We start from the raw sequence: 27,928 nt of genomic DNA, 5'->3' as shown, positions 1-27,928 counted from the left end.
TTGAATTTAGCTAAAGTTGATTCCTTCAATATATATATATATATATATATATATATATATATATATATATATATATATATATTATTAAATATGACCGAAAAAGTAAGATTAATAATTCTAACACGAATTTTCTCAATCTTTCGTACATTACGCTTCACTGTTGGAGGTAAATCAAAAATCACTTCTCCAAAATTCATTTTTTATTTCTAGTCTGACGCGACACGGGCGCGTTTCGTAAAACTTATTACATTTTCAAAGACTTCACAAATACACAACTGATTAGAACTTGCGTTTCTCTGATTTTATATCTACATTTGAGTGAGGTGGGAAGGGTGATGTGGCATTAACACAAGACAGAACAATAGGGGATATTAATAGGGTATTAAAAGTATCAACACAAGACAGAACAGAAACAATGGGTATTGAATAGAAGTGTTTGTAGAAAGCCTATTGGTCCATATTTCTTGATGCTTCTATATTGGAGCGGAGTCTTGAGGTGGGTAGAATATAGTTGTGCAATAATTGGCTGTTGATTGCTGGTGTTGACTTCTTGATGTGTAGTGCCTCGCAAACGTCAAGCCGCCTGCTATCGCTGTATCTATCGATGATTTCTGTGTTGTTTACTAGGATTTCTCTGGCGATGGTTTGGTTATGGGAAGAGATTATATGTTCCTTAATGGAGCCCTGTTGCTTATGCATCGTTAAACGCCTAGAAAGAGATGTTGTCTTGCCTATATACTGGGTTTTTTGGAGCTTACAGTCCCCAAGTGGGCATTTGAAGGCATAGACGACGTTAGTCTCTTTTAAAGCGTTCTGTTTTGTGTCTGGAGAGTTTCTCATGAGTAGGCTGGCCGTTTTTCTGGTTTTATAGTAAATCGTCAGTTGTATCCTCTGATTTTTGTCTGTAGGGATAACGTTTCTATTAACAATATCTTTCAGGACCCTTTCCTCCGTTTTATGAGCTGTGGAAAAGAAGTTCCTGTAAAATAGTCTAATAGGGGGTATAGGTGTTGTGTTAGTTGTCTCTTCGGAGGTTGCATGGCTTTTCACTTTCCTTCTTATGATGTCTTCGATGAAACCATTGGAGAAGCCGTTATTGACTAGGACCTGCCTTACCCTACAGACATAGGAATGTGCAAACATAGGAATGTGCCTAAATGCCAACAGCGACTGCCCTGACAGGTACAAGAGGAGTGTTGTTAACGCATACGTTGACCGTGCTCTCAGCCACAGCTCAGAATGGAAGCAAGTCGACGAAGAACTCTGTAGGGTAAGGCAGGTCCTAGTCAATAACGGCTTCTCCAATGGTTTCATCGAAGACATCATAAGAAGGAAAGTGAAAAGCCATGCAACCTCCGAAGAGACAACTAACACAACACCTATACCCCCTATTAGACTATTTTACAGGAACTTCTTTTCCACAGCTCATAAAACGGAGGAAAGGGTCCTGAAAGATATTGTTAATAGAAACGTTATCCCTACAGACAAAAATCAGAGGATACAACTGACGATTTACTATAAAACCAGAAAAACGGCCAGCCTACTCATGAGAAACTCTCCAGACACAAAACAGAACGCTTTAAAAGAGACTAACGTCGTCTATGCCTTCAAATGCCCACTTGGGGACTGTAAGCTCCAAAAAACCCAGTATATAGGCAAGACAACATCTCTTTCTAGGCGTTTAACGATGCATAAGCAACAGGGCTCCATTAAGGAACATATAATCTCTTCCCATAACCAAACCATCGCCAGAGAAATCCTAGTAAACAACACAGAAATCATCGATAGATACAGCGATAGCAGGCGGCTTGACGTTTGCGAGGCACTACACATCAAGAAGTCAACACCAGCAATCAACAGCCAATTATTGCACAACTATATTCTACCCACCTCAAGACTCCGCTCCAATATAGAAGCATCAAGAAATATGGACCAATAGGCTTTCTACAAACACTTCTATTCAATACCCATTGTTTCTGTTCTGTCTTGTGTTGATACTTTTAATACCCTATTAATATCCCCTATTGTTCTGTCTTGTGTTAATGCCACATCACCCTTCCCACCTCACTCAAATGTAGATATAAAATCAGAGAAACGCAAGTTCTAATCAGTTGTGTATTTGTGAAGTCTTTGAAAATGTAATAAGTTTTACGAAACGCGCCCGTGTCGCGTCAGACTAGAAATAAAAAATGAATTTTGGAGAAGTGATTTTTGATTTACCTCCAACAGTGAAGCGTAATGTACGAAAGATTGAGAAAATTCGTGTTAGAATTATTAATCTTACTTTTTCGGTCATATTTAATAATATATGTCTACAGGAAAGACTGCTACCAAAATATACTAATATATATATATATATATATATAGAAATATGAATATGAATATAGAAACAAGCATAGAGGTAAATGATAATGAATTTCTAGATTACCATCGAGGAGACTATCAAGGAATGAATGAGAGAGGAACTGCAAAACATCTCTTGGAGGGAGCTGATAGGAAAACATGGCTTGGAAGAATCATGGCAAAATTTCAAGAGGGTCATCACGAAACTCGTTCAAAAATATATGCGAAAAGGAGAAAGAAAAGAAAGAGAACAAGATGAATGACACAGGTCATAAAACGAGCACTGATAAGCAAGTGGAATCTCTAGAGAACGTATAAATCCATGATGAATATCAATGATTATGAGACATACAAAAGAGCACTATACTCGGCCACCCAGAATATCAGATCAGCCAAAAGAAACAATGAAAGAAAAGCTTCCCAAAACATAAAGGAAAATCCAAATTCATTCTATGCTTATATAAGAAGTAGAACCAAAACAAAGTACTTGGTAGGACCCTTAACAGACTGGACTAACCAAGTTACAATGGACGACAAGAGGGCAGCAAACACTCAAATTAATATTTTACATCATTGTTCACATTAGAAAGGTTAGATGACATCCCATCACCCACACAAATATATACAGGTGGTGAGGAGAATGAATTTTGGGATATAACCATAACATGTGACATAATCAGGAAGAACATTGACAAATTAAAATTCTCAAAAGCCCCATGTGTGGATGGAATTTAAGCCAGAGTTAAAAAGGAACAGGCAGAAGAACTATGCCTACTGCTGAAATTACTTTTCACAAAATCTCTGGACCAAGGGATAGTCCTCCTCAAAGGAAATACAGTACACAAATATCACTGTACAGTATTTGGCCGATCAGCTTGGCTTCATACATCTGCAAACTCACGGAGAGAATTCTCAGGGAAAGAATCATTCACTATATTTCAGTGAACAATCTTGTTAAGTGAACAAGCAGCGCCAGAAAGCAAGGCTGGGTCAGCCACCAAGAAGCAAACAGGAATACTCTCCCTTGATAAGTCTCCAAACGAGCCAGAACCTGAAGCAACAGCTGAACTGGCAGGAAGAGGTATAAATAATCCCACCTCGACCAGTCCTGCCTAAAGGCATCGACCCCGAAGACCTGGCAGTCAGGGAAGGGCACCACATATACTAGGAGACGCCTTGACCATGCCGAAGCAAAGAGGTCCACCTCCGGGCGCCCGTACGTCTGGCAGAGCCAATTCAACGAGTCGGTATCAACCATCCATTCTGTGGAAAGGGGAATGAACTGGGACAGGCCGTCCCCTAGGACGTTGGACACCCCTTAATGTGAACTACCAGGAGAGCCAAACCCCACGAGAATTCAGCAGACGAATCACCCGAAGTGACCAGGCCCAAAGAGCCAAGGACCGCATCGAACCCCCGCAGTTCAGGCAACGAACCACCAGGGCGCAGTCCAAATGGAGCCGGATCATCAATCTGCGAGCGACACGAACCCTCTGAAGTGACAGTGTGAGGTAAAAGATTGAAAGCTGTACTCTCGCTAACGGAGTATTGCTAACAACACTTGCTCTTGCTCTCTGTTAAGTATTGGGAGGATATATGTATATATACAGCAGCAACAATCAACAACTCTATTCTTCATGGGTAAAGAAATGAACCTTGGGGGGTACAATTTTACAAAGGGTTTTTATTTAGCAACACAAAATTATTTTACACTGACTAGATAGAGCTTTTACTTGGATCAAACACAGTATTGTTACAAACAAAAGGGGGGGGGGGGGTTCCTTCAAGCAAACACAAGCCTTAGGGGTCAATTGACAAATGGATAGGGTTAACAACAGGTTAAGTCATCACAAACAAGGACTTAGATCATCACACTACGTCATTCCTCTTAGGTGACTACAAAAGGGCATGTGGTTTTATCAATACACTGTACTGACCACAATACACAAAAGGGGATGGACAAAGTAGATGTGGATAAGTCCGCTTGGAACAAAGAGAGCTCAGTAAATGAATTAATAACACAAAACACCACCTACACAATGGGTTCTAGAAATCCTTATTTATGCAACTTCCTATCCTATGAGTTATACAACAACTCATACAAAAATGGAAATCACCACTATAGGAAGAAGGATACACTACACTTATCGTTATTGTAGGAGACCATCACAAGTCACACACTTGACAAAGGTCTTTCCCCTGACTCTGCTTCACACCAAGTAACCAAGAGAGCTCCCACATCTCTCTCTCTAACCGCCCGGTTCCAATAATGTTCATACACAAGTGTTTCAGTCACATTTCCCAATAGTTTATTTATGTCTTATAATGTTCCGGGCTGTTTTTCTACATTTAACACAGTTGTTTCTATATATTTTTCCACTCTGAATGTTTTAAGTTAAACATTATTTCCTTTGTTGTTATCCTATTCTGGAGATGATACTTTCCTGTTAAGATAATGCTCTGCATATGTGCAGAACTGCCTATTGTACAGGCAGGATTTTCAACATTTAACACTTATTTCTCCTTTCCCATGAGTCTCTCTCTTACAACAGCCACACTGCAGTGAACTCCCACACCATGATGTGAGCTTGACAGAAGGATGGACCCCACCACCCTTGGCTGGCCTGGTGAGCACTGGTCACAAAACCCCAGCCAAGAGATAACGCATCCGTGTACACATCGGGCAAGAACTCAGGTAGGCGCCATGGCACTGAATCCCCAAAAACCCAAAGAGGGACCTGGCAACGCAGCAAGCGACGCAAGGCCCCCGGAGGCCAAGCACAACGATCACGAGACCGAAGGGACATTCTCGAAGGAACCAGAACAGCCGCTGAACCCAGACCCGACCCGGTGGGTAAACCAGCACGCAAAGTTCAGATTTCCGCACAGCTGCTTGAGCAATAAACAAGTGACACGGGAGCCCCCCAGAAACAGCTGAAGGTGGGACCGCAGCCACAGCAACGATGCTGGAAGGAGAGACAAGGAAGCGATCCAAGAGTCCCTCACAAGACCCAGCCAAGTCCGAACCTGAGAGGGAACCAGATGGGACTTCCGCCAGTTCACCAAGAACCCAAACCTGGTGATCTGGGAAAGAACCAAACCCCTGGCGAGCAGACACGTGGACTGGCTGGGAGCCCACACCAGCCAGTCGCCGAGGTAAACCAGAACCCGAACCCCTAACAGATGCAAGTGAGTCACCACGATCCAGGTAAGGCATGTGAAAACGCGAGGTGCCAGATTCAAGTCGAATGGAAGGCTATGAAAGCGTTAAGCTTGATGCCCCCACGACAAAACAGAGCCAGTCCCTGAACCCCCCAATGAATCGAGACGTGCCAATATGCGTCTTGAAGGTCCAGAGACACCATCCAATCATCTGGCTCCAAAAGAAGCCGAACCTGAGACAGAGTGGTCATCTGAAAGGAAGGGCAAAAAACACAGGAGTTCAGATGGGACAAGTCCAGAATAAACCTTAGATCCGCACAGTTCTGTTTCGGAACTGAAAACAGGTGGGTTATCCACCTGAGGGACTGGGTCGATTCGACCACGCCCAACTGAACCAACTCTAAGATTACCTGACTGAGTGCAGAAGAAGAGGCCTGCCTCATGAACCCCGAACCCCCTGAAGGAGGAGGGACCACCCAACGCCACCTCAGGCTGAAGAAAATGACCCGAAATGCCCACAAATCGTGGGACCAAGCGTGAGCAAACAGAGTGAACCTCCCATCCACTGCCCTGTCAACAGAATGAACTGCGAAAGGGCTGACACTCCTTATGCAAACCTGAATGATCGATCATCGCCCTGACCAGATGCCATCAGGTCCTGAGGAAGTGCAAGCTTTGAAGCTGGCACCAATAGTCCACCACAACCGGAGGAACCCCGAACCCCTGGCATGACCTCTCCGGGAATGACCATCATGGCCCCTCCGGAGAACCAACAAGTCAGATATAGGGCGACAGCTTGTAGAACCCTCTTACAGATACTGCATAACCGCAGAATCCACAAACAGCAACAAAAATCAAAGAGCCAGAGGCCTATGCAGATTCCATAGAATGAGCGAGCACAACCTGCTGGCAAGTGAGGTGGGAAGCAAAGAACAGAGACACCGCCTCCTTCAGAATCAGCGCATACAATTTCAACAATGCAGCCGATGCCAGAGCAGCCTAGGCACGGACAAAACCAGAGTCGAAGCAACTAACGCCCCCAAATCCTGGTCCCTATAACCAAAGTAGGGCAGCTGTCGGGCTTCCAGAAAGGCAACCAACCTAACGAGTTGCAGCCAACTAAACCTCGCATGCAACTCTGATGCCGCTGCACCCTATGATCAGTATCAGTGGACTGGGTGAATTGGAGAACCAGCAAGGAACATTACTTGCAGGACTACGGATCGAAGATGTCACTGACCCAACAGGCAGTAAACTGGTGAAATACACCCTGAGACAAGGGGGATAGAGCAACCTTCAAACTCGCAGAAGGTGAGATGGGACCCAGAAGACGCATCCATTGGACTAATGAGCCCCAACAGGGTTTTCCAAGGCCCTTAGGGGTGCCTGCTAAGGGAAGCCCAGGCAATGTACTGCTAGCTGGTTGGCCCAAACTACTGAGAGATTTCATGGTGGAGCATCAGGCTTATTACTTTCATTGCCTTCCTTTTGGCTTGATTCTGGTACCTCGCGTATTCAAACGTCTTTTCCAGGCCATGGTGACACATCTGAATCTGCTAGGGGGTTCAGGTTCTGGCCTACCTCGACGACTGGCTGGTGTGGGCCCAAAGTTGGTCTGCTTGTCTGTTCCTGATGAACTGGAGGAAGTCCAGCCCACCAATAACTGGTGTCCAGAAGAAAATACATATTTAAACAGTATATTCAGTGCTGGAAAATACTGTATATAGAAACAACAGTGTTAAAATTTAAAAAACAGCCTGGAACTTCATAAGACATATAAATGAACTATTGGGAGATACAAATGTGTGTGAAACATTATTGGAACCAGGTGGTTGAACACAGATGTGCTAATAGTCTCGTTCACTTGGTTTGCAGCAGCAGTCAGTTCATTTTCTTGTTAACTTTGCGTTCATAAAATTCATTTTTTTTAATCAATTGATGGTCTACTTCCTCATTCCACCAAGCCATTTCTCCAATTCTTCTCCCTATGCAAAAGAATTCAAAGATACACAGTTCATATTATTTTAAACATTCAAATATTAACATTGGATTAATATTACATGATTTCATTCTTTACCTCTAAGTTGACTGTCTTTCTCTTCTTGCTGGAGCTCAAAGGCTTGTCGTTTCTTCGTCTCTTCCTCCAGCATCCGTCTCTGGTCTGCTTGAAGTCGCTCCAGTTCCTCTCTCCGTTCCCACTCCTCACTTAACACTCTTGCTTGAAGGTTCCTGAAAATATATTTTAGAATGGTTTATCAGATTTCATGGTTTATTCAGATAAACAATACTGTATACAAATCAATAGTAAAGTTGATGGTAAATTCCTTGGTGTCCTCATTGATAACAAGCTGAATTTCCAGGGACACATTCTAAATATAGCAAAAAAAGTTTCTAAAACTGTTGGCATTCTTTCTAAGATAAGATATTATGCTCCTCGCCCTGCCCTGGTGACTCTCTATTACTCTCTCATCTATCCATATCTCAACTATGGTATTTGTGCTTGGGGTTCTACTACCCAAAACCATTTATGTCCTCTGATTACCCAACACAAAGCTGCTATTAGAACAATATCCAACTCTAGCCCCAGACATCACTCGGTACCCCTACTCAAATCTCTGAATATGTTAGATATTAAGTCACTGCACATCCTCTCTTGTGTACTCTATATATTTAAAACTCTGAATTGTAATGTCAGTCCTGACCTTCAACGCTTCCTAGAAGGTTGTAACAGAACTCATGGACACCACACCAGAAACAAATACCTATTTGATATTCCAAGAGTACGACTTAATCAAACTCGGAATGCTCTACAAATCAAGGGACCCAGAATGTGGAATGACCTACCCATTAAGATCAAAGGTTGTACCTCTCTCAACCAGTTTAAGATGAAAACTAAGTACAGTACTACCTAATTAACTCCATGTAACCTACCTTACTTCTAAATGTCAACCCATGTCTTATTATTTAAAAAAAAAAAAATGCTGTTTGTTGACCAACTTGTATATTGGCTATTTTCTACCATGTTCCCCTTTTTTTTTATCTTTTATTATTTTTTTTCTTTCAACACAATAGTAATTGAGCTTAAAGTATAAATTAAGTTTTAGTCTAAGTTTTTTTTTTCCCACCTCACCTTGCCCAAAACGCTATGCGTAATAGTGGCTTTAGTTATTGAATGTACTACTGTACCTCTATCATTAAATCAAACAGAATGTTTGTACTGTAACTCTGCAACTATGTGTGTGCTTTTCCTAAATAAATTATTATTATTATTATTATTATTATTATTATTATTATTATTATTATTATTATTATTATTATTTATCAGATTTATGGCTGTAAATGATTGTCACTTTTAAAGGAGATTAGGACACTGGTGCAGTTGGGTTTCAAATTCAAAATGTTTTGGGAAAAATTACATTTTGGCATTAGTATATTTATATATTGAAAACCTCAAGTGTAGACAGGAAATTTTACTTAGCAAACAAAACGCTGATGTAATTTACACAGATTTCACAAAAGCTTTTGAAAAATGTGACCATGGTGTTATTGCACATAAAATGCGTTCAAAAGGAATTACCGGAAAAATAGGCAGATGGATCTACAATTTCCTGACTAATAGAACCCAGTGTGTAATAGTCAACAAAATAAAATCCAGCCCATCAACCGTGAAGAGCTCAGTTCCCCAGGGTACTGTGCTTGCTCCAGTACTTTTTCTCATCCTCATATCGGACATAGATAAGAACACAACCTATAGCACTGTATCATCCTTTGCAGATGACACTAGGATCTTCATGAGAGTAGGCAATATAGAGGACACGGCAAACCTCCAGTCAGATGAAGATCAGGTCTTTCTATGGACTACAGAAAATAATATGGTGTTTAACGAAGATAAGTTCCAGTTCATGCGCTATGGAAAAAATGAAAATATAAAAATGGAAACCACGTACAAAACTCGGGCAAATCATAATATTGAACAAAAAGGCAATGTAAAGGATCTGGGTGTACTCATGTCGGAAGACCTTACCTTTAAAGAACACAATATAAGAACACAGCCGTCACAACTGCAAGAAAAATGACAGGTTGGATAACAAGAACTTTTCACACTAGAGATGCTATACCGATGATGATACTTTTCAAAACGCTTGTACTCTCTAGAGTGGAGTACTACTGCACAATGACAGCCCCTTTCAAAGCTGGAGAAATTGCTGACCTGGAGAGCATGCAGAGATCCTTTACTGCTAGAATCCACTCAGTAAAACATCTAAACTATTGGGACCGACTAAAGAGCCTAAATCTGTACTCCCTTGAGCACAGGCGGGAGAGATACATAATAATTTACACGTGGAAATTATTAGAGGGGCTGGTCCCAAACCTGCACACAGAAATAACATCACATGAGACCAGAAGACATGGCAGGATGTGCAGAATACCCCTGTTGAAAAGCAGAGGTGCAACAGGTACTCTGAGAGAGAACTCTATCAACATCAGAGGCCCGAGACTGTTCAACACGCTTCCGCTACACATAAGGGGCATAACTGGCCGACCCCTCACAGTGTTCAAGAGAGAACTGGAAAAGCACCTCCAAAGGATACCTGATCAACCAGGCTGTGACTCATACGTCAGGCTCCGAGCAGCCGCGTCCAACAGCCTGGTTGATCAGTTCAGCAACCAGGAGGCCTGGTCGACGACCGTGCCGCGGGGACGCTAAGCCCCAGAAGCACCTCAAGGTAACCTCAAGGTAAGGTAGCTACAACTAAATTTTTTAAGGTTTACTCTGAGGCAGGACCCTTAAGTAGGCCAGATCCTTCGTTTGAATGTTTTGACAACAATACTAGTGGCAGGTCTTAACACTCTGCTAGTCCAAATTAAAGTATGTATTAGTTTCCAGTGACAGTGAGGTGTGATTTTAGTGTCATTATTCAGTGTAAAGTCATCTCTTTTTTAAAGTTAATTTGAGTTAAGTTCAATATTGTATGTTATGTATAGTACTGTACAGGAGGAAACTTGAATACTGTAAACCTGTGTGTGAAAGTTCTCGTCTTTGAGTGTATACAGAACATTCTCTATCTGTATATCTGCATAATGCTGCCATAGTTACATGGAAAAACTATGTCATCTTCAAGTAAATATATCCCATGATGAATGTAATGAAATGCCTCTCTCTGGTGGATCACTCGGTGGCTCCCAGTAACTACCACTGGGTATCTCTGTACTTCATAAAAACCCTACCAAAACCAGAAGGCAAAATTTGGTTTGCTCAAAGAGTTGCAAGGAGCAGGATATTCTAGATAATCCAAAACTGAGAGAATAAGCACCATAAAGGAAAAAAAAAAGAAAAAAAAAAGAACAGCAAGGAAAATAAGACAACTAGGACAATGAGGCACTACAGTAATTTGGTCATTCCTGTGCTAGTTACAAGCCTCCCCCCTCCCTCCATTTCCTGGTGGCAGCTCTAGACTAACCAGGGCAACTCATTAGTTATACTCTACTAAAACACAACAGATGCACATGACAGCAGAAGGGAGGGATCAAGGAACCACCCAGGAACCCACCAGTAAGAGGCTGTAGATTGCTTTGAAACTTATGACACACACTTCAGGGGTACTGATGTCCAGCTCCATTTGGATAGGGATCCGGTAGTTCACTATCTTGATCATCTTTATCTCTCTTATCATGGGCTGATATTCGAGCTATGGGGTTTTGGAGATCTAATAAGATTAGATCTCCAAATTCAGCCACTTCAATTTTAATAAACTGATTAACTGGGATTGAATAAACCAAGATCTCACACAGAAATATGCTGGGAACAATTAGATAATCCAAACTTAAAACAGTGTTTCGAGAAAATAGGCACAATAGCACTAGAAATATATAGAAAGCATATACGAACATAAGAATAAAGGTAACTGCAGAAGGCCTATTGGACCATATGAGGCAGCTCCTATTTATGACTACCTAATCCCACTCATATATGTGTCCAACCCACACTTGAAACAATCGAGGGACCCCACCTCCACCACGTTATGTGGTAATTGGTTCCCAATCTTTCCTCATATGACTGGTTTCCAATTTGGAGAACCAACCCTGTCATCCCATGCTGGACGCGCTCCAGCGAACCCATATCCATTCCATAGTACGGTGACCAAAACCAAACTGCACAATTCAAACGGGGCCCAACCAGAGTAAGACACAGTTGAAGAACAACATCAGGTGTCCCATCACCAATGCTTCAATTAATAAATACCAGTGTCCTATTTGTCCCACCACGAACATCTATGTATTGACTTTTTGGTTTCAAACTCCCTGCAATCACAACTCCCAGATCCCCCCCTCGCAATCTGACCTCGCAATCTCAACACCATCCAGCTCACATCCTGCAACTCTATCATCACTACCCAGCCTCAGAACCTCATACTTGTCAGCACCAAACTACATCTGCCAGTCTCTCGACCACTTCAAAACCCCACCCAGATGGTCTTGAAGTGGTAGTGAATCCCTCTTCGTGTCCGTGTCTATTTCCCTCCTGATCCCTGTATCATCGGCAAACTCACAAACACCGCCGCTCAAACCTGAATCTAAACCACTCACATATACTATGAATAACACAGGTCCCAGGATAGAGCCTTGAGGCACTCCACCCACAACACCCTCCCACTCTGACTCGACCCCATCAACACGAACTCCCTGCTTCCCCTGGTATTGCCACGCCCCAATCCAACTCGATATAGCATCCCCAATACCATGAGCCTCCATCCCTCCAATCAGTCTTCCATGCGGCATATTCCACTAAGAAAACGAAAGAGAGAAAAAATGCAAACGAAAATGAGAACGGCGTTCCCTCTATATACATCGAAAACAAATAGTAGAAAATTTCAAATGCTCCACTCTATCCCAACAGTGATGAGGAAGGCTATGTAGGGAAATAGAAATGATCAAGCTCAAGCTGTAAGAGTCATGTAAAATCCAAGAGGCAAAAAGAGCAAAAGGTCATAAGTGAAATAGAGAGGAACCTAAAATACTTTTTCTCCTATGAAAAATCTGGAACAAAAATGGTATCCAGCACTGGGCCCTTGCACAAAGGTGATGGAACTTTCACATATAAGGAAATGAGTGAAATACTGAGGCTTCAATACAATTCTGTTTTTAGTGAACCCCTGAACGCATTTAAGATCAATGAACTCCACTGGACTTTGAAGTAGCCATAGAGAGCATGCCCATGTACTCTGCACCAGGCCCAGACTCCTGGAATTCTTTATTCATCAAGAAGTGCAAGACACCACTATCACAGGCCCTAAACATCATCTGGAGACGCAGCCTAGATACTGGTGTCATCCCTGACATACTTAAAACAGCGGAGATTGCACCACTTAAAAAAAGAAGGTAGTAAAGTAGATGCAAAAAATTATAGATCAATAGCTTTAACTTCACACATCAGGCCAAGTTGAGGTCTGTTCAATAAGGCTACAAGAAAGTCTGTAACTGCTCTGTTGAAGGAGTTATAGCAATTTATATGTTTTACTCATAAAATGTGTGCAGAGGAGAGTAAGGTACAGGGAGGTACTTCACTGGGGCCAACGGTTTTGGAGGGGATGGGGGGTGCTCATCGCCACCCATCCTGGGTGTGATGTCATCCCAGGCCTGCGTCGCCTACGTCACAGGGTCACGTGGGCGAAGGGAGCTTCGTGATTTGTAGCGGTATGGTAGGCCGAGTTGGCGCCTGGCCCACTGATTGGTGGAAGTCAAACACTGAGGGAGGCAGCATGCTCCATGCCTGTGGTCGAGCCTGCCAAATTCAGTCTAGGATCGGCATTGTCTGGGGTGAGGTGTCCTCGGTGGGGGTGGCCTGTCCACCACTGTGTTATCCATCAATTTCCTTATCCCTATGGTGTCCTGCTTACGAGGATCATGCCTGGATCCAAATTGCGCATTCGTGGGAAAGATATTAAGGAATTGAGGCAGGACTTGATGTGATCTGTGGTTATCAGTCATCTGGGTAGTCGTCAAGTTTCCTTATGACTACATTGACTGACGGTGGGAAAATTGGGAAGGCTTTCTAGTGATACGTGGAAGTTTCGTGGTGTAATTAAGTGAGAATTACCCCAGTGAGTGAGGACATCGAGTTCTACCTCACCCGTGTCGCCATTTCGTAATGTACCTCCACACCTGTGTACGTAAGACACAGGTGCGTCTGTGTGTGTGGGGGTATAAACTAACATGGAGCCGTGAGAGGTGGCTGCCTCTAGCTGTCTCGTTCACCGTGCCTCGTGGCGTGGCGCAGTCATCATCTTGCATGATCCTGTGGCTACACCCTGTGGCAACACCTGGTCCATACACGTGGTTATGGCGGAACCACATGCGAGGAGTTGGGTGACCTTCAGCTTCAATACTGCAGTAACAGGCCTGAATGAATGATGAGATTGAGTGATGTGTGAGGAGACCGGGGTCTCCTTCACGTGAGTACTCATAATTACTGTGTTTGGGTGCACATGTCTCAGTGCTGATGTGAAATCAGATACCAGCTGTGGTAGCCCCAAGCACCTGTTAGATGAGGGAAGTCAGTTGGAGAGGTGCACCTTGAGTGACGCAAACTTCCAGTCTATGAAAGGGCAAGACTGTGTATATCATGCACACATACATGTGTGTATGATATACACAGGGAACACAATCAAATGTATATGTAGTACAAATTGTGTGGTAACTGGCTCGGTTGTGTATACCAGCCAGTGTGGAGATTTTTCATATATATTTTTGTTTGTTATTCTGATGGTTCAATATATACAATTCAGGTGCAAGAAACGCTGTGCATACTAGTGGCTTTACAAGATTGTAAATACCATGCTATTTATCCTCACAAACCCAATATACTTTCTTGTATATAAATAAATAAATAAATAAATAAATAAATAAAATAAATAAATAATAAGAACTATGTGTCATGTATGTAATCTCATTGCAGAGGTATTCCAGTAATCCGGCAGGTCAGAGGTAAAGAGGTTATCTGTGTGATGTCGCCTGTAATTTATTGTGATTTATTTCTGATTACTGTGTTGTGTTGGGTCAGTGTGTGGGATCACTGTCTTAATGTGTACGGTGGTCATTAACAGTGGGCTGTTAATGACACCTGTGTTGTGTGTGTCTTTAGGCACTAACTTTATATATGTATATGTTTATATTGTTGCCCCTGTGTACTGTGTTTGCTTGAGGGAATCTCTATTTATAGGTAATTAGGGATTTAGTAGTTATTTATGGGTAATTTTAACTTTAGAGGGGCATTCACGTTGGTTGATGAGAACACTGTCTAATGGGTGATAGTGTGTTGAGTTAATGAAATTAGTTTTCAACTAATTAATTCTCCATGGGGCAGTTAATTGGTTACTAAGGTTAATAATAGGTAATTAACACCAACTGTCAGGAGGGGGACAGCGTGATTGAGTAGCCTATTTCATTCTAAAGTTATTGTCTGTCCGTGGGGCAGTTAATTACATACTCATGCTCATTAAGGATGCAATCAAGGGTAATTAGCTCCTTCAGAGTGACTCTAGTAATTAAGGGATTGCAGGGTGCAGCAAGTATTGGGCAGTGATGTAGGTGTATATATTTATTATCATGGCTGAATTGTGTGTGACATTACTCTGTGTTAACACAGGATTTTTTTTTTCTGGGGGGAGCCCCGTCGGCTCCCCGGAGCTTTACCGGCTGATATGCTAATGTCAGACTTTGGCATCAGTCATGTGTATGGAGTTCTAGGGCCTACCTTACCTTGAGGTTACCTTGAGGTGCTTCCGGGGCTTAGCGTCCCCGCGGCCCGGTCGTCGACCAGGCCTCCTGGTTGCCGGACTGATCAACCAGGCTGTTGGACGCGGCTGCTCGCAGCCTGACATATGAGTCACAGCCTGGTTGATCAGGTATCCTTTGGAGGTGCTTATCCAGTTCTCTCTTGAACACTGTGAGGGGTCGGCCAGTTATGCCCCTTATTTGTAGTGGAAGCGTGTTGAACAGTCTCGGACCTCTGATGTTGATAGAGTTCTCTCTCAGAGTACCAGTTGCACCTCTGTTTTTCACCTAGGACTTCACCGCCTACCGAGGACCACAGCCAGAACCTGGCCCCCTCAGAGGCAAGGGGAGCAATGGCCTATAGAAACCCCCGTGTGGTAGGAAGCATTCTATGTCTTCCATCGACCGGGTCAAGCATCCAGAAAGGTAAGCATTCCAAAACAAACCCCTATTCTGGTGAAAATTGCTACCTAAAGCCGAACTAGTGGATAGAACTCTTCAACAGAAAACAAGGAAACTAGTATGACGTCATACGTCACCGCGCCGCTGTCTGTGCAGCTCCCCCCTCCCCAGGAGGGGGAAGGGGGGAGCCCCAGACCTCCCACGCCGGCTATCCACCCATCAGTTCTTCGGCTGATGCTATAGGCACCGGTTATGTGCTCCGGCTCCAGTGGTTGTTTCAGCATTGTACCTAGAGTGTGGTGTCTGTTTTCTAGGTGGTGTGTGAGCCGGGAGTGATTCTCCAGTACTCGGGCTGCATGCGCCTAGGGTTCCCTTCCCTAGGTGCCCTGTAAGTACTGCCCTTGGGGCTTGGGGCCGCCTTCCACAAGTTCCTTGGGTCCTGCCCCTGCTTGGCCGTTTACTGCTTGGTTTTCGGCCGCTCTTTGTGTGCTCGGGTGTTCTGTCTCCCTTGTTCGCCTTAGAGTAAGGGGCAGTTTTTGCACTGGTGGGGCGCAGGGTACTGTGCAGCTTGTCTTTACCAATCGTAGCGGCCGGTTCTGTTCCGCTTGGGTACGCTGTCCTCTTGCGGGGTTTTCTTTTTCTTTTTGTTTATCTACCTGGTGGGGGGGGGGGGGGGGGTTCTGCCTTCGTTCTTGCCCCTTGTGCCCCTTGTGTTCTGAGTATTTCCTGGTGGTACCCCCTGCTAGGTTCCCGTGAGTGTACACATCCCGGGGGTTCAGCTCTTAGAAAGTTGTTTGGTAGCTTTGGGTGCCGGTTAGCAGTACCCTGCCTGGGATTACCTGAGCGCGAGTCCTCTTATAGTAAACGCTCGGGACCCTGGGAAACCCCTGGGGGCGCGCGGATCTGATGGATGTGATCCCAGAGCCCTCCCCTCGCTTCCAGCGAGTTTGAGGGTTGCTCTCACCCTTTGTCTCTGGGTGACTCTCTGTTTTGCCTCCGTCTGCTGCCTGTGGGGTCGGTGACACCTTCGACCCGGAGTCATGCAAGTTTGGTTGCTCGTTGTGGCTCGGTTACCCAGTTGTGCTGACAAAGCGGGTGCGGGCAGCAGGGGCGTTGCACTTGAGCCTTGGTGGTGGCAACGTTCTCGTGGTTTCCTCCCCGGGAGCCCCGGGGCTGCCCCGTTGTAGATCGTTTTGGGACTTGGGGGTGTTGGTTGCTTCGGTTCCATCCACGCCCCCTTGTCTTTCCCCTGGATCACCCTTCCTGCCTGCATCCGGTTCCTTACCGTCTGTAGGTTCGGGGCGGGGTTTTTGATGGTGTTGAGACTCAGGCATTCTCATGGAATTCCCTTTCCGGGTTAGTGACGGGGGCATTTGAGCCTGTTCCTCCAGCCGTGTTGTATGAGTCTGCCAGTGGGCTCCCTTCCTTAGTGTTTTCACGGCTGCCCCGGTTTTCTGGTATGGCCGGGGCTTTGGGGGAACGGCTCGGCCCCGGTGCCTGTCGTGTAGGTTCCCGGGGCTGGGGAGGGGCTGACTTGGGGGCCTTGGCCCCGTTGAACCCCGTGGGGGTTTTTATCCCCCTCTAGGCGGGGCTTGTGGTTACGCGGAGTGGGGTCTTTCCTCCCCACTCGCCGTACGTGCTGTTGGGCGTCAGCCCCTCCCCGGGCTTGGTTCCTTGGCCTTTGAGTCGGTTGGTTCCGTTCTGTGGGTGGATGTTTCCTCCCACCCCTTTTTTGGGACAGTGTTTTCGTCATGTTTCCCCGTTCCATGGAGTTCTACGTGACTTCTGATCTCGGATGCGCCTGCGCCTTTGTGTGCCTTCGGGACTAGTGTTGGCTTCTGTGTTCTCGAGGGTTCGGGAAGGTTTTTCGCTACTTCCCGCATTATTGGAACATCTGTCGGCTCCTCGTCCTTGTCGCCGTTTTGGGCTACTTGTGGCCCAGTTGGGCTACTTGTGGCCCGGTTGGGCTACTTGTGGCCCGGTTGGGCTACTTGTGAACCGGTTGGGCTACTTGTAGCCCTGTTGGGCTACTTGTTGCTCTGTTGGGCTACTTGTCGCCCGGTTGGGTTCCTTTTCGGGCTCTTTGCTTCTTTGGCCGGTTTTATTGTTCCTGCTTCCTCTTTTGGCTACTTTTCTAGTGCAGTAGTCTTGGTTGGCGCCTTCCCGCAGAGAGGGTTGTGCGGTTCGGCCAGCGTGTCATGCGCATGTGCCGTGGAATTTGTTTTGGTCTGGGCGGTGTTTCAGTGCTGGTGTTTTGCTACGGTGCTTCGCCTCTTGTTCTTCTCCCTGGCTGCGGTATGTGCCCCTTCGCTCCGGGGGTGTCCTGGTTCCCTGTTGTGGGGAGGAAGCCGCGGTTTTCCCTGTGTCATGGGTGTGGGCCGCCTCCTTCGCCTCTCCCTGCTCTCCTGCGGGTCCGGCAGGGTCCGGCTCTGGCGTCTTCACCTGGCGGTGCTCCCAGGTTCTTCTGGGCACGATTGAGTCGTGTCAAGTTCATGCCACCGTTCGCCAGGTGAGTTTCTGCGGTCTGGCGTCTTTTGGCCGGGCGCTGGATGCGGTGTTGTTTATATACCTGTCTTTGTTTAGGTATAATTTTGTACGACTGAGACCGTTCGCACACCAGTGACTGTCCCTTTTTCAACCCTTCCTGTCCCCCTCATGTGCATGTCCAACCCCTGCTGGAGTCATTCAGGGGACCCACCTTTTTTCATGTTGTGAGGTGTGGGGGTTGTAGGGTTGGTTCTGTACTCACCTGGTAAGGCTCCTGGCTGTGCTTGCAGGGTTTGAGCTCTGGCTCTTGGGTCCTGCTTATCTGGTAGAACTTGCGGGATAGTACCAGTGGAGTGCAGTGGTGCTATTGGCACAATTGGGGAACACTGTATTACCATCAGAGGTCTGTGCTTGCTACACGACCTACTTGCAAGCATAAGCCTTCTTGCTGGTTCGTTCGTGGACTTCCAGGGCACACTAGCCTGTTTTCATATAGCAGTTCCGGCCCATCCTGGTTGTGGGGGTATGTGGGCCGGCGGGCTGCTGCTGGCAGCTGCCTGGTGGGCCACCCTCTGGCCGGTCTAGCCTGGCCTTGGGCCGGGCTTGGGGTGTAAAAGAGCTCCCAGTACCCCATCCAGCAGGTATCGAGGGGGGTTTCTCCGCCGTCGGTCGCCTGGTGCAGGTTTCTGGGCCTGCTGGGTTTTGTCGTGTCTCCGTTGGCCCTGTCTGGGGTCTGCCTGCTCCGTTCTCTGCCTTTGCAGAAGGGAGTTGCTATTTACATGTTGCATGTTGTGGTGGTGCCTGTTGCTGCTGCTGCTGCACGTGTGCATTGGTACCGTGTTTCACGGTGGCGTGTCCTTGTTCCTGTGTCCGGTTGTGGTGTGGCACTTTGCTGCTGTTTTGTGCCTGGGGATTGCATGGGGGTTTTCTGTCCCTGCCTGATTGTCCACCCCTGGTTGTGTTCCTGGGTTTTTTGTGCTTCTGCTCTTTCTTCCTGCCTCCTCTGCAGCAGGGGTGTTCTGCGTGTGTTCTTGGGCGTTTTTTCAGCCTGTGTCCTGTGATGTGCTTCTTTGTCTCGGTCTATTGCAGTTGTTCGTACCCCTTGGTTCGGGTACTGTTCTGGCGGTGACCCTTCCGCCTTCTTTGGTTTCCTAGCTTGCCCTGCCGTTTTTTTTTTTTTTTTTTTTGGGGGGTCTTGCGATGACTCGCGTCGGACCCGTCGTTTCTGAACTCCTGGCGGGCTTGCATGCTTTGGGGAGTTTTTCTGTTCGGCAGACGTTCCATCTCCTTGTGCCGCCTGGGTTTCGGTGGTCGTGCCCAAGATCTTCCCGCGGCTCCGCCTTTTCCTGGGCTCGGAGGGGCCTTGTCAGGGCTGCTTATGTTCTGCCTCGCGGTCTCGCCTCCGGTTGGTGGTCGGGTGGCTTCGTGGTAGGTGTCCCACCTGCGTGCTTCTCTTGGCGGCAGTATGGGGTATTTTGGCGGTCCTTCCTTTTCCTATCCCTTCTTAGGTGGTTACTCTTGTTAGCTTGGTTTACTCTTGGCTTGGTTTTCTGGTGGGGGTTGGGGGCCGTCGTCTTGCCACATACTGTTGCCTCTTTTCGTGCGGCACTGGCGGAGCCACTTCAGCTTGCTTTCGGTCTTGGTGTTGCTTCTGCACCGTTAGTAAGCTGTCTTGTGCGTCGTTTCACCTCCGACCTGTTCGTGCGCTGCTTGCACCATCCTGGTCTCTGGTCAGCGTGCTCTGTCTTCTCCTCGGTTGGTAGTGCCCCTTCGGTTCCGGTGTGTTTTTTCGTCGGCTCTTTCCTTTTGGCCTTTGCCTCTGGGGGTCGAGTCGCTGAGTTTTCTTGTTCCTTCGGTTTTAGCGTTTTGGTTGTTCGGTGGCAGCAGTCTCCATCTTTTCTGGCGCGGGGTGGGGCTGCTGCATTCTGGAGGGGTCCAGGGTTTGTTGGTGCTTCGTTGGTCAGGCCGGGGGTGTGTCGCATTTTGTGTTCAGTGGCGGCCCTCCGTTGTTGTTTGCGTGCTACGGCGTTTGGGTCCAGAGCGCGTTTTGCGTTGATCCAGTTCTGTTCTTCCCGGTTCACAGGTGATGGTGTCCCGGGTGGTCAGCCGTGTTCTTGCGGCGAAGCTGCCTGTGTTCTTCCCTCATGCCTGTGGCATTCGTGGCTTCGCTGCTCTTGCTGCCGTCTGGGCAACGTGGCCTTGCGGTCTTTCGGGCATGGATTTTTGGTGTTCGTGCGGGGGCCTTGGTGCTCGTTGTTCTCGTGTTGTTCCCGGGACTATTTGGGGCTGTGGCGCCTTGGGTTGGCGTTTGCTGCCGGTTGTCTCGCTTCCGTGGGGGGTGCATGGTGCCCGCCTCCCGGTTCTGTCCCTTTGACCTTCCTCTGTGGGTAGTTAGCTCCGGGGAGCCGACGAGGCTCCCCCCAGAAAACCAGCGTTGAATGTAATGAAACGCCATTTTCTGGGTGAGACCCGGAGGCTCCCCGGCAACCCTCCCTCCTTCCGGTCGGCGGTTTTTCGAGTGTTTTGACATCCAGCCTCAGAACTGATGGGTGGAAAGCCGGCGTGGGAGGTCTGGGGCTCCTCCTTCCCCCTCCCGGGGAGAGGGGAGCTGCGCAGACAGCCGCGCGGTGACGTATGACGTCATACTAGTTTCCTTGTTTTCTGTTGAAGAGTTCTATCCACTAGTTCGGCTTTAGGTAGCAATTTTCACCAGAATAGGGGTTTGTTTTGGAATGCTTACCTTTCTGGATGCTTGACCCGGTCGATGGCAGACATAGAATGCTTCCTACCACACAGGGGTTTCTATAGGCCATTGCTCCCCTTGCCTCTGAGGGGGCCAGGTTCTGGCCGTGGTGCCCCGGTAGGCCCTAGAACTCCATACACATGACTGATGCCAAAGTCTGACATTAGCATATCAGCCGGTAAAGCTCCGGGGAGCCTCCGGGTCTCACCCAGAAAATGGCGTTTCATTACATTCAACGCTGGTTTTTTGCAGGGATATTCCTGCAAAAAGGAGTGGGCCAGCCAGATGCGTGGGCCCTAAGCCTCTGGCTGGCCCACTAAGTGTTGCTTGTTTCTGTTTTATTTGGGCGGAGTATGAGTATTTATGACTCATATGGTCGCTTCAGTAAGATTTTGTCTCATGTGTTTAACAACTTCTTCTGCTCTGTTGAATCTAAGTTGAAATCTTAATGGGTTTGTAACTCTGCACTGTATTAGATAATGTTCCAGTGGTCTATCGGGCATTTCTCCACAGTGCTGACATTTCCTCTCATCTTCCAGAACCAGTAAGCCTATTTCCCATGCACATGGGTATCCAAGCCTGATGTGATGTAAGTGTACTTCTGTTGTTCTACTGCCCCCTTTCATCAAACTAAGTGGTTCATAGTTGGTTGAATTCTTGTACCAACCCGCAGATCCTGACGCTGCAACTGCTGTGTTGTGGTCACTGTACATCTTTTGCATTGCTCTGTTTCTAATTACTTTCTTAATCTGTGATAGACTCTGTGGTATGTAAATGTCTACAGTTCTTCTCTTAGTTGCAAGTTTTGCAGCTTCGTCTGCAATGTCATTTCCTATTATTCCCACATTACTTGGCACCCAGTTGATAAGTACCCGTCGGCCTTGTTGTTTGAGTGTTTGCATTAATGATATGACATTTGTGATCAGATGGATATTATCACGTACTGTAACCCCACGATTATCCGGGATTCGAACATCCGGAAAACGCCCTTATACGGCCAAAATCGTGACCGGATAAAGTTATCTCAATATCCGGCCAAAATGGCCACAGGAACCAGATAAAAGCTGATTTGGCCGGATAAAAATTCGGCCGTACCGTATTAATCCCGTCTGTGGCTCTAGACTCATGGTTGAGGAGAGGGTGGGGTGGGTGGGTGGTGTCGGGAGGATGGGAGGGGAGCTTCGGGAGGGACCACCTGGGTACAGGAATTACCATTAATTTTAGAACAATTAATCATAGCCAAAAACAAATGAAATAAGTACTAGTAATTATGTAATAACAAATAAATAAGTTTCCTAAAAGCAATGTGCACAGGCTGAAGTTTCCTTAAAAAATATTGAGAGTTTTTCCCTCCTGGCGGCCTACGTAACCCCAAGTGAACCCGTCCAACACTGGTCAACCCATGTGCTCCCGTCCCTCGTGTTATACACAGTGCTGTGCCATTAGTGAAATATTTTTTTAAATAACTTTTATTTTCATAGTAACTTTAAACATCTTTGGCCAAGACTATGTCTGGTAGCAGCATCAATCGTTCTGGAGGTGTTAAGAGGAAAAAGGTTGTCCTAGCAATTAAAGACAAGTTACGTCTTGTTCAACCAGTAAGGCATCACAGGCAGCCAAATGCCTTCAAGTGAGGCTTCACAGGAAAGCCAATCGCCTTCAACAAGTGAGGCGCAAGCAAGCACCTTCAACAAGTGAGGCGCAAGCAAGCGCCTTCAAGTGAGATGTCACAGGCAAGCCAAATGCTTTCAAATGAGGCTTCACAGGCAAGCAAAGCGCCTTCATCAAGTGATGAGCAAGCAAGCGCCTTCAACAAGTGAGGCATCACAGGCAGGCCAAGCGCCTTCAACAAGTGAGGCCTCACAGGCAACCCAAATGCCTTCAACCAGTGAGGCTTCAGCAGCTGGCAGTCAAAACTAACTTTGCTTAATGAACTGTACAGTAATTTTAAGTGTTAATTTTAGTGTTGTGTTAGTATAGGTTACGTAAATTGTTAAGAATTCTTAACTTCAAGATGTGTGGCATCAATCAAGAAGACGAACACCAACAAGGTAAGTTGAGGTTTCTAGTTGAATATTTAACAATTATATGTGGCAAGGCAATTCAAATTATGTTGTTTGTAGTATAAAAATAGTACCCCCAGCTGGATGTGATAATCCGGCTGGGGGTCCTTCCCATACAGTCCAGAAGGTCGAGTGGAGACAGTATGTGTTCTTGTTGCAAGGTTTCAATGGCAGTTCTGGAATCTGTACATATGATAACATATTGTCGGTGTTCAGCAAGAGCATGCATGAAATGGTCACTTTTGGACTTGTAGGTGAAAAAGTACCATTATCCGAGAAATGTGATAATCCGGCTGGGGGTCCTTCCCATACAGTCCGGAAGGTCGAGTGGAGACAGTATGTGTTCTTGTTGCAAGGTTTCAATGGCAGTTCTGGAATCTGTACATATGATAACATATTGTCGGTGTTCAGCAAGAGCATGTTCCAAAGCCTTATAAATGGCTAGCATCTCAGCATGCATGCAGTAGTCCTTTTTACCCTTATTTCAATCGACGTTAGCTTGGTTTCTAGTCTTAGGTTCAGTATTTTAGTCCATCTGGGAGCTCCTGTTATGACTCGCATTGCATCGTTTTGAATAACCTCAACGTTTGCCCACTAACCAGGAGAAAGAGTGAGTAAGGCAGGCGTTGCATAATCAACTAGGGAACGAACAGCGTGCATGTAAAACATTCTTAACACTTTGTGTCCGGCTCCTAGACGGGGCCCTATGATTGCTCTCATTATATTCAGTCGTGCTTTTGCCTTCTCCTTCAGATATTGAATTTGCTTGTTGAATGTCTTTTTAGAATCTATCCACACTCTGAGATATTGATATTGTGTAACCCACTGAAGGTTAATGTCTTGAATGTGTAGGAGCCTGTCTGGAGTGCTGCCACCTAGTCTCATTGCCTTAGACTTCTGTGCAGATATTTTTAGCCCTAAAATGCTGCATTCAGATGTTACTTTATCTAATGCACCTTGTGCTTTATTTAAAGTGAAGGACCTGTAATGACTAATATTATATCATCAGAACAGTAATTAACGTAGTGCAGGGGGCTGCAGGCATAATTAGCCAGTGACATTTATATATATGTTACTGAGCGTGTGACCTATGTAACCTGAGGTTACTTGGTGAGATTTTTAATAGTGTTGTGACGATTTAAGAATTTAGAGAGTTAATTAGGGGGTAATTAACTTAATAAGGGGTTGCACATTGCTTAATGTGGGAACTGTTGAGAGGGTAGCAGTATTGATTTAACGAGATACGTTTCAGGTGCAATTAATTGTCTGTGGGACAGCTAATTGCACACTCTAGCTAAATGTATAATTAGCATTTTCATCATGAATTCACATAGTGTGTGTGGAGGGACTTTCGGGAGAGTGACGGTACTTGTGTTAACGTAATTGCTCATGACTCATTACCTGTCTGTGGGATGGCTAATTAGTGGCTTGTGTTAATTAGGGTAGGTAATTAACATCACGGGGTTTGACTGACTGTTGTAGGGCGAAGTCATTTGGCTAGCATAATTTGTTGGATTAATTATAACTGTCTGTGGGACAGTTGATTAAGCACTTATGTTAATTAGTGGGTAATTAATACCTCTACCATGAATTCACAGTGTTTGATGAGACTTGCTTAGGCAGTGTAGAGAGGGATGTATTCATGTATAATTAATTATCAGTCCATGGGACTGTTAATTAATTGCACAATGTTAATTAGGGGCAATTAACACTCAAGTAAACTTGACAGACTGTGGAGAAGCTACCGAGAGGGTGGTAAGCTTGGTTAACGTAACTCGATTGGGATTAATTAACTGTTCGTTTGACAGTTATTAGTAATTACTCACTAAATGCTTGATGGGTCAAGTGTGATGTAATTAAGAACTAACGAGTTATTGTTTGGCAGTGTGACTTGTCTGTGGGAGACAAGTATTTGTGATTAATGTAGAGTACTTTGTACTTTGTGACTGTTGTTGACAGTCAGTTAACATAATTAATCATAAAATCAATTTGAGAAATTGATTAAGGTAATTTGCTTGATTATCGTCTCTGGAGACGAGAGTTAAAGTAACTAGGGGTTACTGGAGAAGTGTCTCATGTACCCACCTTGCCTAGTTTTGTTTACATTTGCAACTTAATTGAAGGGTACTGCAAAAAGTGTTAACATAATTGATAGGAGGAATGGAGACTTGTCTTATAATCTGCCTTGATGTTGGTTGCATAGTAACTGTATTGCAGGATTCTGCAGGGGTTTCTTTATTGCAATCTTGTGTCCTCAGTGAACACTCAGAATTGTTAAGTTAGTTCAATTATTGAGCCCAAAGCGACAACAGAATGGAGACTGTTGTTATTGATTGGCTGTTGAATAGCTGTCTTACAATGTGTCACTGGACGGACATTAACATAATGTAACGTAACACTAGCTGTTGTAGTAGTAATACAACAGTAGTATTACTACTGTTGTAGTAATCAACAAGAACTTAGTTCTTGTTGATTAATTGTGATTGCAATGTTGTGTCGTCTATGGGCACACCTGTGTTCAGGTTAGTTCAGCATTCAGCCTCGCGGCAATTGACAGGAGATGTTGCTATACGTGGTTGTGAGGATTCAAAGCCAGAGTCGCACGACCCGCCAGGTCACACCTCAGTCAAGAACTACTGGTGTGGATAGCCAGCACGGGGGTCTGGGACTCCCCCTTCCCCCTCCTATGGAGGGGAGAACTGTGCAGACAGCTGCACAGTGACAGTTGTGATGTCATGTTCGTTTGCTTGTTTTTTGTTTGGAGGAGTTCTGTCCAACAGTTTGGCTTTCAATAGCAATATTTTAACCAGATAGATTTTGTTTTGGGATGCCTACCTTTTTGGGTGCCTGACCCCGTCGATGGCAGACATAGAATGCTCCCAAGCACATGAGGGTCTCTATAGGCCATTGCTCCTCGTGCCTCTCTGTGGGGGCCAGGTTCTGGCTTGTGGTCCCCGGTAGGCCTAAGAACTCCATTCACTTTGATGCCAGGGTATAATACATTCATATCAGCCTGGATAGCTCCGGAAAGTCGAAGGGCCCCCTCCAGAATAACACAAAGTAGCTACCATGACTGCCAGAAAAATAACCAATTGGATAACAAGGCTGTTCCAAACAAGGAATACCCTACCAATGATGATACTTTTCAAGATACTAGTGATGTCTAGTGTGGAATATTGTTGCACACTAACAGCCCCATTCAAAGCTGGAGAAATTGCTAAGAGAGGGTGCAAGATACTTTACCACAAGAATCCACCCTATAAGTCATCTAAATTATTGGGACTGATTAAAAGTTCTAAATCTGTATTTTCTAAAGTGCAGACAAGACACAATAATCTGCACGTGGAAAATATTAGAGGGACTGGTACCAAATTGGAGAGTACATCACTTGAAACCAGTAGACATGGCAGGATGTGCAAAATAGCCCCATTGAAAAGCAGAGGTGCAATAGACATGCTGAGGAAGAACTATCAGTTTCAAGGGCCAAAGAATTTTTAACACACTCACTACACATAAGGGGCATAACTGGTCAGCTTCTCACAGTATTCAAGAGAGAAATCTTGAAACACCTCCAAAGAATATCTGATCAACCAGGCTGTGATTCATAAGTCAGGCTGAGAACAGCCGCATCCAACAGCCTGGTTGACCAGATGACCAACTGGGAGACCTGATCAGAAACCAATGTTGAATGTAATAAAATGCCCCTTTCTGGGTGAGCCCTGGTGACTCCTCAACTCTTTTTTCCCTCCTAACCAGGTATATGAATTTCGTGGTCCATCAGCTTTGGACTGAGATGCCACCATGAAACTGGGATGCCACAGGCTGGTGGATCTGTGCTCGAGGTAGTGTTTCCTACCCCAATTTCAAATGAATCTTATTCTGAGTAACACTTTTTTTTTGGTGTCTGTTGGTTGTTTTGGCACTTTCCTTTCATGAACCATACAGTTGTCTGTATTGTCTCATCTACTTTCTGGTTACTTTCCTGATAAGGGTGAGTGTAACAATCCCTGCTCCCTGTGCATCTCTGAGGGAGCCAGTTCTGGCTCTAGTCTGCTGTAGACTAAGAGAATGTACATGATTATGTGGCTTAGTATAGGGAAGCTATTTTGGCAACAATTTCATTACACTCAGTGCCGTAATTTTGTGACAGAAATAGTAAAATAGTGGACTCTAGGAGGTCTCTGGAATGTAGCTAAATTTTGTCTACCAGTAATTACCTTAACTGGGATCTACATGAGTTTGCTTGAAGGTTATCAAGAGTGCCTCTGTCACCCAGATTGAGTGTTGACTGTACTCCCAATTAGATGGATCACAGGTGCAATACATATACATATGCTGAAACAACTTGTCTTCCTAATAGAGCGTTGTATTTTGACATATACTCTGCCTAAGGCCAAAAATTGTCATACTAGAAAATGGTAGCAGCTTGTGAAATGGACTTACTCTTCCATTTTCTGCTTTGAGAACCTTTTCTTAGGTTTCTTGATGTTGGGAAACCTTAAGTGGATGAGCTGGCTGAAATTCAATATTAAAACCTAATACTTTCTTTCCTATCCATGCACTAATCATTCAATCTATTAAATACTGTAGCCTCATTATTAAATAGTGCAGGTCTCCAGTTTGGCAGATACAATGCACCTGCATTTCTGCTAAAATTCCTAGAGAAACTAAAATTAACTGGAAGTACATTGATAAAAATTATAACTACCTGACAATTTCTTCGTCTCGTTTTGCCTGAGTCTCCTCCTCAAGCAATGTTTCCAGTTGACGTCTTAGAGTCTGAAGCTCCAGTACCCGCTTCTCTTCTGCTTGACGAGCTGCAGCTTCCTCCCTCGCAGTGGCCTCAGCTTCTGCTCGAGCCTTCAAAATATTTTCCAAATTACTAAACTATGTTTATCAAATAATTACATTGCTTGATTACTGTATCTGGATTAATTGGGTCTGAACGCTAGCT

At 45.3% G+C, this 27,928-nt stretch overlaps 1 protein-coding gene across 1 annotated transcript in view; it reads right to left on the bottom strand.

The window, feature by feature from the left end:
* The window catches only part of LOC123768036 (switch-associated protein 70), a 114,809-nt gene that overhangs the window by 11,776 nt on the left and 75,105 nt on the right, over nt 1-27,928 (bottom strand). Inside the window, exons 7-8 of the mRNA XM_069306516.1 lie at nt 27,683-27,834; nt 7,583-7,734 (exon numbers count right to left, since the gene is read on the bottom strand). Coding sequence (XP_069162617.1) covers nt 7,583-7,734; nt 27,683-27,834 — 304 coding nt within the window. The remainder of the gene's footprint in view (nt 1-7,582; nt 7,735-27,682; nt 27,835-27,928) is intronic.

This window comes from Procambarus clarkii, chromosome 58, assembly GCF_040958095.1.
Source record: "Procambarus clarkii isolate CNS0578487 chromosome 58, FALCON_Pclarkii_2.0, whole genome shotgun sequence".
In the NCBI taxonomy this organism is placed as follows: Eukaryota; Metazoa; Arthropoda; class Malacostraca; order Decapoda; family Cambaridae; genus Procambarus; species Procambarus clarkii.
The sequence above is the reverse complement of the archived record's forward strand: the minus strand, read 5'-3'. Positions and strand labels throughout refer to the sequence as shown.